Below are 13,776 nucleotides of genomic sequence, written 5' to 3' on the forward strand. Positions count from 1 at the left end.
CAGTTAAGTAAAGGCTTTTCTGAAGAAGAAGGTTTTGAGTCTGGATTTGAAGGAGTTTAGAGAAGGTGACTCTCTTATAATCAAAAAGTCAAAAAAGAAACAGTAGCTCATCAGGCCTATCTGCGGGACCTTGAATTAATTAATCACACAACTGACATTATAAAAAATTGAGTATTTTATATGATTTGTGCCATAGATTCTGACAGACTCTGTCTGCGCTAGCTGTGACACTCGGTTCACTACAGTCACTGCCAAGACCAGCATAAAGTGTAACTTTAAGAACGATTTCAGGGATTCTTACCATAGACATTAATCTATACAGTCTTTAAGAATGAGGTCCTATGTATTCAGTACTAGAATTTAAAATGGGCCCATCTTGCCAAACAAAGACAGATCAGTATTACAAGTTTTCTTTATTACTTTCTATAATTATCACTTTTTTTTCTGTTGCAGTTTTCCTTTTTGTGCAAATTGCTTATTTGCTTCAAACACAATCTCCCCAATCAAGAACATATTTCCCCCACTCCACTCAGTACCCTCTCACCCATCCAGTGGTTGTTTTTCTTTAAACAGAACTGCTAATGTACAGCATATCCTCTTTGAAGTTCAGTTAATTAGCCATGAATGCGATTTCTAGAGGGCTGATGTCACTGATGTCAGATATAGAGAACACAAAGGCCTGATAGGTTATGTGTAATAAGCCCACCAAAGGCAGTTATACCTTAAATTATAGCAGAAAAGGAAACTGTTCTGAACAAAGCACATTAGCCTAATGACCAGCTTCTACAAGCCCAGTTTTGTGCATTTCAGAATGGTTTTCTCATTCATTCACCAAGATAATTCTAACTCGCATGTAAGCCTGCAGTGCTACTGTACGTCTTGTTGCAAGTTGCCTTCATGACAATTAGCAGAGAGATGTTTTGCAGAATGTGCTTCCACAGAACCACTCAAGTGTTTTCCTTTCTTAATTTCACTCATTTCTGTCGCCTCACAGTGAGCATAAACTTGGCAGCACTTAGCCGGGCTAATTTAGGTAATTGGTTCCCTGCAGTTAAGAGTAAATTGCATTGCAGATTGCTATGCCACTCACAGTAATGTACTCCTTGGAGTAACAGTTGTGATGCACTATGAAGTGACAGATCTGGAAAAAGAAACTAGGCAGTGTATAGTAGACGTTAGTTTGTGACTGAAGGAGAGTATTCATTCTGCTCACCCCATAATCCCATTGTTCTGTTCACATTGATTCGGCCTTGCTTCCATTAAGTGTGACTTACGAATGTAAATGTAGCTGAAGTGCCTTGAATGGCCAGGATTTGTGAATGAAAGTCACTGAATGAGCACTTAAGGTAATGATTCAAATAATCCACAATGGAGAACTACTTCTCTTTTAAATCTTAAGTAATATCATTTTGCAGAAAACAGACTTAATATTTTAACATGCAAAGATCTTGTTTTTATTGTTATCATTTCATTTGTGATGATGATGCATTTCAGAGCTAATATCTCTAGCTGAAAGACTGCCCTGTTTGGCTCCATTTTGAATCTACTAAGTAGAGTTCTGCCAGGAAGAAAGTAGATTATGCAGACAAAATGTGATTGTTCAGCCTGTATATTTTGGCTAACTTAACCACTAACTGCAATTTAAGTCTGCAACCAGAACAAACTGGACACAACTGGCTGCTTCATATACTAGGAAAGGTTCGGTTTGTACTGAAACACGATTTTTGTCATTGTAATTAATGTGTATGAATAGAACAATAGAGGTTTTTTACTGCAATAGTGCCTGATCTTTATGGGTTAGAGATAATAGTTTTATACAATACAGTTGCTTCAGAAAAATGCAAACCTGGGGAATGTTTATGGGATGTTTGAACATTTATTCAGATTGTAGCCCTATGTTTTTTTAGCTCTTTGTGTTCCTTTTTGCACCTTCAGATATAAATTATGGCAGCTGTTGCCTTGCCAAGAAAACTGGGAAATTTAAGGCTTGATTTTTAAAACAAACCCTCTGGCTTTTTAAAAGTTGAAAGAGCATGTAGTAAATGCCCAGTTAAATTAGATTAAGCGTTTCTTTTGAGTTTTTGTACCATCCCACCTTCACTGCCCTTTAAGTTTCATTCTGCTCGATAATATGGCTGATTTTTACATCCTGTAATTCACCAACCATCTCACAAGTTCTTTTGTGGAAAGTTCATTAGTGAGCTGTCGAAATGTGTGGGCTTATTTATACTCTTCCTTCATTCACAAATTCATCCAGTTTGATAATGTCGATTATTTCTTTTGTCATCACTTAATGGCTTCCATTGTAGAATGCAATACCTCCTTTATTTAAACTGCATGAAAGGAAATCCAAACATAAACCCTCAAATCTTATTTGTAATCATCTGATAGTTCTGCAACATTAATGCTTTTAAGTGTTTTTACTTAGGGTGTAATGTATTTTAGTGGATTAGAAATAACAGCTTATTGTTATCAGAACCCAGTAAAAGGTATTGCATAGCATTGCCTTTGACAACCACTATACTATAGTAAAATAATACTGTGTGCATTATTTTTAATGTTTTTTATGGAAGAATTTGATCACGTATACATATGGGTATATATAGTTTATATAATATAAGGCTATGTATGTATTATAGAACCCCCTACAGAAATTTAAAATTACATCCGTGAGCTTAAATCTTCTACTCTATGCCCTCATTTTTTAAATGAAGAATTCATTATCTTACCATGTGGCCCAGCTTTGCTCAAAGAGTACATTTATGAAAAATCCTGCTTGTTCTACAAAGATGTTTGAAAATGAAAGGAGGTCTAATTGGATTTCAAGCTGTAAGAAGTTCAGAAAAGTTAATCTTTCTACAAAGGATTCTAAGCATGTGTTTGGCTGCTTAGTTGAGAGGAGCAATTTTTCCTTTTTCTCTAGTTAATGGCCGAAAATGAGAAGAAGTGTTTTCAAGGCCTTTCTCGGGCAACTTGGCACCAGATAACCAGTTTGAAAGTGCCTGGAAGTTAAACCTCTCTTTGCTGTATTACCGGCCTAATCTGTACGTGCGTTCTTGTGCTGCCCAGAGTCTGACAGGAATTCCTCTTTCCTCTGCTCTTCATGAGTTGAAAATAACACGTCCAAGAGTTCTGAAAAAAAGATTTCTTAGGAGCCTGAAATACAACATTGCTGTCGCTAATCAAATTTCAAATGCTGTAGCAAGGGCTGTTGGTAATTGAATATCTCTAAAAGACACTCATGTTCCTTTCTTTTTCTTTTGCTTATTGTTTAACATACAATGTTTCAGCCAGGTCTTGTTTAGCATTTCATCAAGGATGGTTTGCTGATTCCCCAGTTCTTGTTGGGGAAATGGTTACGTCAGAGTCAAACTTTGGGCACCATCACGTTTCACTTGTTTTAGCAGGGTCCTTACTAAAGATAAAAATATTTTCACTATGTATAAAATTACTAATTTCATTGATGTGATAGACTTTGAGGCATTCTTTCTCTGTTGAAAGTCCGGCCTGAGATTACGGTGTTACCACTACATTTCAACATCACTCCTCATAAAAAGCTGCTTGTTTTGGAAGAATTTTATTATTTTTATTTTATAAACCATGTCAGAAACACCTTTCTTCCTGTCTTTGGTGTAATCTTTAATTTATTAAAAGCAACAAGATGTGGCATAGTGATGCTTTATGTGCTAGGACCCTTAAAAACATTTTGTCTCTGGGTTACTGGATAAAAGAAAAATAAGCTATGCCAAATTCCTGCAGTCTGTCAAGTTATTAAAGAGTGACACATAGGAAACTAGCAGGGCAACCTTTTTTATGCCTATGATTTTTTTTAAATCGTTCATTGCTTATAATAAATGGTACTGTTAAGCAGGGAAGGGAGACTAAGATATGCGTACTGGTACTGCAGTGGCAGTTTTGCCGTAGTTTAGCGACAATATCAGGACAGGTGTAAATACAATTTCCAGATCATAGATACTGGAGCAACCATGAACTTAATGAAGAGTTTATATTCTTCTAAAACCCACACACATCTGGGTTAGCCCACTAAACACAAATGCCTATTCTCTATCATCAAGGGGGAAAGTTTAGTTCAAAATCACTAGAACAAGCCTTCAAAACTGTCCTCCTTATCAGTGCACTAGAGTGTGCTTTACTTTTTGCACTTTGTGTTACTTCAAAACAAAGTGAAGTATGCAAGAGGTTATAGGCTCCTCCACCTTTAGGACAGTGGTGAGACAATTCTTATTATGCATCACAAAAGATTAGGTACATTTATGCAGCAGCTCTACCAATGAGAGGTCCAAGGGGAGTGCCAGACTCTCAAGGATAAGGGGACAGAGGGGGTTTCGGAGGAAAAACAAGATGGAATTAATTCTGGCTGCTGGAACAGACTGCTTTCTGTCCCCATCTTTGAGTTCACATTCCCTATGCCCACTGATAGTCCCATTAATCTGCACACTGCCGACTTTGTGTTTCAAAGGTCCTGTATTTTAATGTTGAGTATTAATAATTATAATAATAAATAATGGTGGTAATAATCACCTGGACTGTACAATCAAAGACTGTAATTGTTGTTAATATTTTTTATTGTGTAACTAATATTTTTGTGATTTTAATTTGCAAATAAAAACACCACTGTCTTTATTTTTTCCTTGTTTTCTGAAAGACTAAGAACCGACTAAAGAGACAATGGAGTGAAACTTGCTGCCGTTTTTTTTCTTTTTTCCCTTATTTAAATTCTATGTCATTCAATCTCTTGAGAGATTAAATTGTTTTAACCTAAATACAACAGTTTCAAACAAAGATCCCAAAGATGGGCTTTCACTTCAACATGTGCAACAGCATGGTGACAACAAACAGTTACAGGCTTCTCAACATATCACATTCGTAGTGCAAAACATCTAGTGATATTTCCTTTGACATGCATGCAGGTGTTTGTAAGGGGGCTGGCTGAGTGGGAAGAACTGAAGATGAAGGAATGATATTCCATGTTGGTGGAGGTTGTTGGATTAAGAAAATAAAAAGCAGGACAAGGCGGACTTTATCAAGTGCTTAAATGACACCGACTATAACTACCTGCAAAAGAAGAAAAGGTCCATGTTTGTGATCATTTACTCTGTGATCTTTCCAAGATGTTAAAACACAGTCTGCTTACCCATTTCAATACATTCAACTTTGTTGAAGAGCATTGAGTGCAGGGCCTTTCTTGTGGATGTTTGTCTCTTAGCTTACCAGTTTATCTTTGTGATTGGAATACCAAGTACTTGAAATTGATAGCATCAACTTCCTGCCACAAGTTCCAAACAAAATAAAACCAACTTCTTGCCCAAGTCAGACCTAATTAATCAAGTGAGTGAGGGGAATTCATTAGGATTCCAACCAGATTTAAAATAATCATGTGAAAAGCAAGGCTGCAGTGCTTACATAGAAGACTAGTCTGGTTTGTGCAAATCCCAGACAAAGTGTGAAGAGCTTAATTTGTCATGTTTTGGGCATGCAGTTCTTTTTAACTGCTAGTTTTTCCATGCGTGATCTGATTTTCAGTTCTTGCTCCACTTGGGGTCAGGACTCCTGTTGCCACAGGTTTTGATTTGTTACTTTAGGGTGCATTAAAAATGTTTTTTCAGACATTTTTGTATTGGTGATAAATGGAAATTTCTTCCACCCTGAAAGCATTGCTTCCAAAACAGTACAATCCAGAAAGGAAAAGCACATTGTCCTCAGTAGATGAATGTGTTGTGAAAGATTGATAAATTAGAAAGCCTAAGAAATACTCATGCAGACAATATTTAATTCATCTTCAAAATGCATGGCTTATGTTTTGAAAGGCCATCGACAATTTTTTCCTCATTGCTTATGCAAATACTTTTTTATCCATTAAATAATACGGCATGTCATTTTAAATTTCTTTGTTCATTTCATCATTTTCATGGTTTGGTGAATTGATGGTTTGTTTGCATAGATAACGAAATGTACTAATGCCTTCACACAAAATGAATAAACCATTTCTACACTTGAAACAGCTCCTGCTGCGTGTGGAACAAACGCACCATTTTTCTCTCCGTAACACTTCCTGGTCTCTACCCTTTTAATGTCAAGCTTAATTGTTCTTTTCCTTTCTAAATGAAATGGTCATGTATGCTTTTGCTAAAAAAGCAATCCCCTTTTTGCCAGAAGGGTTTTTAATAACAGGATCAATTATTTCCACTTGCTTCTGATGACCCAAACACCACACTATGAATGCAAGAGAAAAACAGGAAAACTGAAAAATTCCTATATTATAGTTCACCTCTTGTTGTTTGTATGTATTTTTAAAAGAACAGTGTGTACTGCATTTTCTGTCAGTCTTGCTCATGTCATTTATAGCTTAAATATGTTGTTAAGTGAATTCAGTGTGATTCTTTACCAGATGTTTTTCTAGGTAACTGCAGAAGAAACAATAGCTCCAGAAAGGTCTTTTAAAATGATGAGAGCAAGTGTACAAATTGGTGTTGCTCTATGATACAAAGACCTGTGAAGTACCTGTCTAGTAGTAATCTACTTTCCCTTTTACACTTCATCTTGTCTGACATGTTCAGGAGCCCTTCGCTGCTTGAACAGAAATATAATGCGAAACCAAATAATCACATGCAACACGGAAAGCAGACAAATGACAAATAACTGTAAAACATGAAGATGATACAATTGCTTTAAACACTATCTACAGCTGTGACAGAAAAGGCAATAATCAGTGTCATGCATCTACATCGCCGGCAGAAAAGGCAATGATCAGAGTCATATGCCATGCTGTGGATGACTGACAGTAAAATCATCTCCTTTGAGATTTAGCCATGTCTGTTTAATGCTAACAGATGGTAATGAAATGACTAGCTGGGGAAGACTTTAACATTAGTAGATAGGAAACATTCAGGAGAGTTGGGAAAGATGGAAGAGGTGTAGCTGTAGCTCTACACTAAAAAAGAGATTTCTGGAACAAGAATTTAATCTCAAGGATTGAGCTGACTCGATTTGGACCTGACGTATAAAACACATTGAAGCAGCAAAGTGTCAGGAGTATACTACAGGCCACCAAATTCAGACAATTGTGCAGTATGTTGTCATGTATAATTGTTCATTTCAGGAGTCCTACATAATGAAATCAGGAAGTCTGAGGGGTAAGCTTGACCTTCGTCAAGAGACCAGAAAAAGAATTTGAGACCAGACTACAGAGGTGAAGCGATCATCGGGCCTTTGTTTCAGCTGAAGTTCGGGTGTGATGTGGCAGCATGTGAGAAAAAGTTTTCTCTGCCCTGTCCCCCAGCTAGGTTCCTTTTATAGCCAGATATAAACAAGTCTTAGTCCAAACCACAATACCATGGCTGCTTCCTCATCTCGATGCATGTCCTCATCCATCGATTGAAAAGAAGATGGAGTGCCTTCCACCCTCCTTTCTCCATTTCTCCATGGACACTCCTAATTTCTAATTGTCAGCAATCTACATATTAGTTATATCAGAATTATTTTTTTCAACAATAGCACAAAAAAAGTTAAGTTTAAGCAACTTTTTTAGGTATAGGGTCATCTATGCCTCTAGTTAACAGAGGACATAGGCCTGTTAGTAATGTTCTAATTACAATTATATATAAAAGATAAACTCCAATCCCTCAGATGTGTTTAGGACAAAGTGATGAACACAAAATATGTAGACTTTTCTCACATAGACTGGGAAAAACAATCAGGTACTGTACTATATGTCAGCAGCTGAAAATGAAATGTTAAACGTGGCTAATAGGGCTAACCAGGGAGAGCACCTGGTGGGGGGAAGGCTTCTGGTACAGTACAGTAAGAAAAAGAGTCAGAAAGCTATAATGCAACTTTGGTCATGATATCACTAAATATATCACAATATCATAATCATGCTTTTAATTAACTTATGCCACTGTACTGGTGCAAACAAAGGTGTACAATTTCAGGAAAGCAGACCTGAAGGAAAGAGACAATTTTCTAAATTGACTTTTCTATCCTGTCAAATTTTACAAATGTATAAGGAGAAAGAAAGTCACTTAATCAAGTGACTACAAATACAAGGCTACAGTTAATAAAATGGAGTTTAATGAACTGCAAGCCCAGTTAAAAATCATATTAGTAGAGCTGGGAGAGAGAGAATATCACAGAAATTTAATTGATAGAAAATAATATGAATACATTTTTTTTCAATATCATAGCAGTAAAAGAACAGTAAAGACTTAAAATGTCCCAGATCATGGGTGTCATTGTCAACATATTTTGGACTTAATATTTTGCTAATTAGCAAAATAATCTATATGAGTAACACTTTATGATTACAGTCAACATGCACTCTATATTGTACCAAATTGTGTGTGTGTGTGGGGGGAGGTAAACAGACAAGCACACACTCATATAATGGCCGGTTTTCCCAGAAGCCGGTTAACTTAGCTTTATGGCCAGAGGAAATCCATCTGAAAACAGGGAGAAAATAAAAACTCCACACAGATAGCACCCCAGGAATTGAACCCAGGACCCAGGCATAGCAAGGCATAGCTTTTTCTCTTATATTTCTGAATTTTGAAACGACATTTTTAAAGCATCCTTAGTAACTATTTTATGTAATCAACAGAGTAATTCATGTTTGACATATACTTAAATGGTTCATGTGACACATCACAAATTCTAATTTATGGTTCATTAATCAAAAAATCCAAGCACATGATTTAACTTGAAAAGCATGGCATTAATTCCTTCTCCTTTGAAGACCCTGTGCAGCCTATCTTCTGTGCTTTAGTCGCGGCATCTGAATTTACGCTCAATTACAGGAGACGCAGGGTAGATAAAAGACTACTTTAGCGGTCTCCAAGTTTTAGGATTTTAGAATTTACATAGCAGAGTTCAAAGGAGTAAAATGTCTTCTCTTGACATATTTGGCTTAATATGTGCTGATGTGTGCATAATTTCTTTAAAGATCTGGTGCTTTATTATACAAATACTTCAATCACTGCTCATCTGGGATGTAAATGCTATTTCCTTTCAAAAAAGGACTGCTGTGCTGCGCAGCTTTGACAATTTAAATCATTATTAACGTGGCAGCTACTACACTCAGTTTCTTGGCACTAATAAGTCTTTCAAGATGCTGTTCTTATGAATCTATTACTGGGGTCCACTGTCAGGAGGTGGGGGGGGTTGGGCTGTACAGCACTGGGAAATGGGAGATGACACTATTGAGAGACTCCTATATTAAATCCACCACTTGCAGAGGCAGAAAATTGGATTGTTTCTGTCATGTTGCTATATTGAACTGTTTCTTTTAAAAAAAATACAAAAATACAAAAATCGTCACAATAGAAACATTGATCACGCACATAGTTTTCTCGTCAATTGTTTAGCAGAAGAGGCAGGTTTTAAATGTTTATTACATATTTTGATCACTTTTATTAAAAGCTGTTATGGGTCACTAGTAGTAGAAAAGTTGATTAACTTTATTCAAAATGATAAAAACTCTTTATAAATAACGCAATGGACATACATTTAAGGCTTCCTTAGTAACACGTCTCAATGCATCAACAATAGTAAAGTGAAACATTACGGCCAATTTTTCATATAAAATATATTAATTTAAAATAATATTTTGATGCAGGTTCTGATTATTATTATTATTATTATTATTATTATTATTATTATTATTATATATCGATATATTTAAACAACACGATATCAACTACTGTTGCCCAACCTTTCATTTTTTCTACCCATCTTGGGTATATTAGCAATATTGAATACGCTATTTTAATGTACTACAAAACATAAAAACGAATCAAATCTATATCAATTGATTAAGCACATTCTCTTCCAAACAAGCGCAATGTAACTATCAAACGTCGTTAAAAAAAGGTAGAGGTACAACGCGCCATATTTGTGTGGGGCATTAAAAAGGACTGTATTTTACTGTATTTTGGTTAATATTACTACAATTTTATATCGTTAATTTAAGTCGATTTTGTTTTCAAAAATATTAAAATACTACAAATAAAATATTCAATATACACTTTCTTTAAACAAATGTGTTTGTTAAAAGTATCAGAAAGGAAGAGAATCACTTCCGGAAGACATCCTTGACCTTTCACACCGGTTGTTCTTTCCCCTTCCTTTCCTGTTTCGGCTCTGTACACAGGCACACATAGGTAGGGTATCTCCTTAATTTTATCCAAATAAATCCATCATTGTTGTTGTTTAAATGTAGAAAATATCTTCATAGTTTGAATAGACGCACGGTTATCTAATAACATAGCGCGATATGTGTTGGGGCTTTACACCAGAAACGGTATATTATGTACTTGATGTAAAGTTGGGTGTAGGCCTCCCTTCTAATTGAGAATCCGTTATGAAGTGTTAAACCTTCCAGCGGTAAACGAAAATGCAGTTATCAGTTTCGTAGTGTTGGTTGAATATATATATATGTTTACAAAATATAAGTATTTTATGCACTTGCTTTCTGAAGCTGTCCCGCTCATTCGGTTTGGTGCTGCTTAGTGTCCAGTCCTGACTCAAATCTTTGTAGCCGGCGCTTGCTCCAGCGTGTCAGAATTAAACGTAGCTATTAACATTAAATCGCTATGATTAAATCCCACTCATTGCAAATGTGAGCACTTCAGTCAGTTTTGCGTTAGTCTGCAGCAGTAGTGTTTTTGTGTGAAGCAGCTTAACTCCGGGTAGTTGCTTATGAGGGAAGTGCGTTTTCAGCAGACTGGGTGGTCTGTAGAGAGGCTGGTGGATAACTCGTCTAGCTAGTCACATCGTTCTTCTTTGAGTCACGTTGGATTGTTTTCGAATCATAAACATTTTAAACAACATGCTTGGGCAAACAAGGGGAAACTTTCAAAAATTACATTCAGTGATGTCTGATAGTTGACGGATCGCCTGCGTTTGGCCTTTTTATTTGCTAGGATTACTCTAATAAAGCCGATTCGCAGCTGCTTTGGTAAATCCTAGTCATGCACCACTAGTCTTTTGGGAGATTCTTCTGAAATTGAGTGACGTTAGTCGTGTGTCTTGGAAATGCTCCTAAAAAGTTCAGGTCTTGGCTGCGAATGCTCAGTACCGCTTAGAGCTGAGAACGTTAAACATATTTTCACTGGTAAATAGCTTAGACTAATGCAATGGTTTTGTACCTTTTCCTCAGAAATGGCTCCTCGTAAGGGTAAGGAAAAGAAGGAAGAGCAGGTGATCAGCCTGGGACCTCAGGTCGCCGAGGGTGAAAATGTCTTTGGAGTCTGCCACATTTTCGCTTCCTTCAACGATACCTTCGTTCATGTCACCGACCTGTCGGGCAAGTAAGTGTTTTGCACGGATTTTACCTCTTCTGAGACAAGACCTCTATTCTCAAAAGTTGCCATCCTCCCGATGAGACGTTAAACTGAGGTCCTGACTCTCTGTGGTCATTAAAAATCCCAGTGCGTTTCTCGAAAAGAGTAGGGGTGTTACTCCGGTGTCCTGGCCTAATTTCCTATTGGCCTTTATCAATCATGACCTCCTAATAATCCCCTTCTATGAACTGGCTTTATCACTCTGTTCTCCTCCCCACTGATAGCTGATGTGTGGGGAGTGTACTCCAGATGAGGCTGCACACTGATAGTGGTGGAGATGAGTCCCCATTACCTGTAAAGTGCATTGAGTGGAGTGTCCAGAAAAGCGCTATATAAGCGTAAGGAATTATTAGTTCTTAGTATTAAGAGTTTATGTTGCCAGCGAGCTGCAGAAACAAAGTCAAAATAAGAAAAGTGCAGTAGTAACTTCAGCAGGCCTGATCCTCTCCCCCATCGGTGTTGGATCTGTTCACTGACACTGCACTGCTCTTCCAGGGAGACGATCTGCCGTGTGACGGGTGGTATGAAGGTGAAGGCCGACAGAGACGAGTCTTCTCCCTATGCTGCTATGCTGGCAGCTCAGGATGTGGCCCAGAGGTGCAAGGAGCTGGGGATCACTGCCCTGCACATCAAGCTGCGTGCCACTGGAGGGAACAGGCAAGTTGGCGTGCATGATCTTTGTGCCTTTTCCATTTGTATGTCTGCATGTTGTTTTTCCCTCATCAAATACGTATTAAGCAATTGAGGCACTTTCTTACTGATTAGTCCAGAGTTTTAATCTTATTTAGTAGTTTTGACTTTTGTTGGCAGGAACTGTGCTCCTTATTCACAAAAAATATGGTTGCAGACACACATAAGCTGAGGCTTGGCTTATGCCAATGAGACGTGCGAACATTAGTGAGGGTGCCATCCTGGTCTTACTATTGGAATGCACTGTCACTAAGGTCTGGTGTACTGTCTGAAGCAGAATTTACAGGGTCCACCAGCTGCGTCCAGTTCCCTGACAATTCCTTGGTTTGTGGAAGTATGAATACATAGATCTATCCATGAAGATACAGCTTTAGACTATTAAAATGGAAATTACCCTGTGATCCCAGAGAGCTTTGTGCATAACAGAGTTAACTGAGTGAAATTGTTCTTACTGTTGCAGAACTAAGACTCCAGGACCTGGTGCACAGTCTGCCCTCAGAGCTCTGGCTCGTTCTGGCATGAAGATCGGCCGTATCGGTAAGACACTGGATTATTTAAATAACCTAAGCAAGAATGCTTACATGTTTTTGCAATGCATGCATTGGCTATTTTTATTCTCAGGGTTTCTGAAGCTGATTTGAAGGTTTTGTTCCTAAATGGGTATTAGAATACAAGAAGTTACATTTTACTGGTAATAGGTTAGGATATAGTTAAAATGATCCAAGATGATGAGGCTTCATGCAGACTGTAGTAGTTGTGCATGCAGAATTATTTAATTGCGAGAAATACTGAAGTAATTTTTGGTATTTGTGTCTTTCAGAGGATGTCACCCCAATTCCATCAGACAGCACCCGCCGAAAGGGTGGACGCCGTGGACGACGTCTGTAAACTGTTCATTTTTTTTCTGTATCACTCAATAAAAACGTCAAATCCACTTTGCTCCACTTTTCATGCCTTTGTTTTTGCACAGTTTATTCTCTAGATTTTTAGCTGCATTTCAAGGAAAATATTAATTTATGGATCAGGTGGTGTTCTCTTTCGAAGCTTACCTTCACTATGTGGGTTTTTTTAAATGAAAAATTGTAGCAAATTGTGTGTCTGAAACCAGGCAGTGAGCTAAAGTTCATAGTTTAGCTCAAGAAGTAGAAAATTAACTGTTTAATTTCAAGTAATAGAATGACAGAACAAGGAAAGGAGATATTGCAAAGTGGAATACAGTTGTCTAACTTCGCTTTAAGTTCAGGTAGGTAGCTGTATTAGCATGCATAGACTGCAAAGGAACAAGTGAAAGTTTATTCCATGCTGTAAAGAAAACTCGGTTTTGCTGTGGAGCCTTCTTTAGGTGGGGCTCTATAGCCGAAACATTGACTTTTCGGCATGGAATAAACCTTATAACTTTGCCTTAAGCTGTGCTAAAATCATTAGTTATAAAGTCCAAATATAAACCTTTGTAAAGGCATCAACATGACTTAAGGCAAAGCCTCACTATCACTTGGAGTGGAGGTATTTAAGCATATTTTTCCTTGACATTTGTAGTCCAGCAGGTGGCACTCTTACATCTGTATTCCATTCAGGAATCCCAAATGGAATAACTTGGCAAAATGGATTTAACCCAGGTGTCTCCAGGACTGGGTCTGTTCAACCCAATCCAGTAAGTTTTGTTACATACGAAGTTCTTTAAAAAATAATTTAACAGTTACCAAATAAAACCTACTAGACTGGGGAACTC

At 37.4% G+C, this 13,776-nt stretch overlaps 2 protein-coding genes across 2 annotated transcripts in view; both read left to right on the forward strand.

The window, feature by feature from the left end:
- ndst1b (N-deacetylase/N-sulfotransferase (heparan glucosaminyl) 1b) overlaps positions 1-4,644 on the forward strand; it is an 81,211-nt gene extending 76,567 nt beyond the window's left edge. Inside the window, exon 17 of the transcript XR_015926142.1 lies at positions 56-4,644. The gene's annotated coding sequence lies outside the window, so the exon portion shown is untranslated. The remainder of the gene's footprint in view (positions 1-55) is intronic.
- Positions 4,645-10,026: 5,382 nt separating this feature from the next.
- On the forward strand, positions 10,027-12,981 carry rps14 (ribosomal protein S14). Its single transcript, XM_088604335.1, has 5 exons — positions 10,027-10,175; positions 11,174-11,324; positions 11,853-12,014; positions 12,508-12,584; positions 12,868-12,981. The coding sequence occupies exons 2-5, from the start codon at positions 11,176-11,178 to the stop codon at positions 12,933-12,935; spliced, it is 456 nt and encodes a 151-aa protein (XP_088460461.1). The 5' UTR covers positions 10,027-10,175; positions 11,174-11,175; the 3' UTR covers positions 12,936-12,981.
- Positions 12,982-13,776: the final 795 nt, after the last annotated feature.

The sequence above is a fragment of the Lepisosteus platostomus genome, chromosome 13 (genome assembly GCF_059453375.1).
Source record: "Lepisosteus platostomus isolate fLepPlt1 chromosome 13, fLepPlt1.hap1, whole genome shotgun sequence".
In the NCBI taxonomy this organism is placed as follows: domain Eukaryota; kingdom Metazoa; phylum Chordata; class Actinopteri; order Semionotiformes; family Lepisosteidae; genus Lepisosteus; species Lepisosteus platostomus.

Bases quoted from the DNA above. Each gene is read 5' to 3' on its own strand.
- rps14 (XM_088604335.1), top strand. From the start codon at position 11,176: ATGGCTCCTCGTAAGGGTAAGGAAAAGAAGGAAGAGCAGGTGATCAGC. The intron at 11,325-11,852 runs GTAAGTGTTTTG...CTGCTCTTCCAG, and splicing joins GTCACCGACCTGTCGGGCAA to GGAGACGATCTGCCGTGTGA. The intron at 12,585-12,867 runs GTAAGACACTGG...TGTGTCTTTCAG, and splicing joins CATGAAGATCGGCCGTATCG to AGGATGTCACCCCAATTCCA.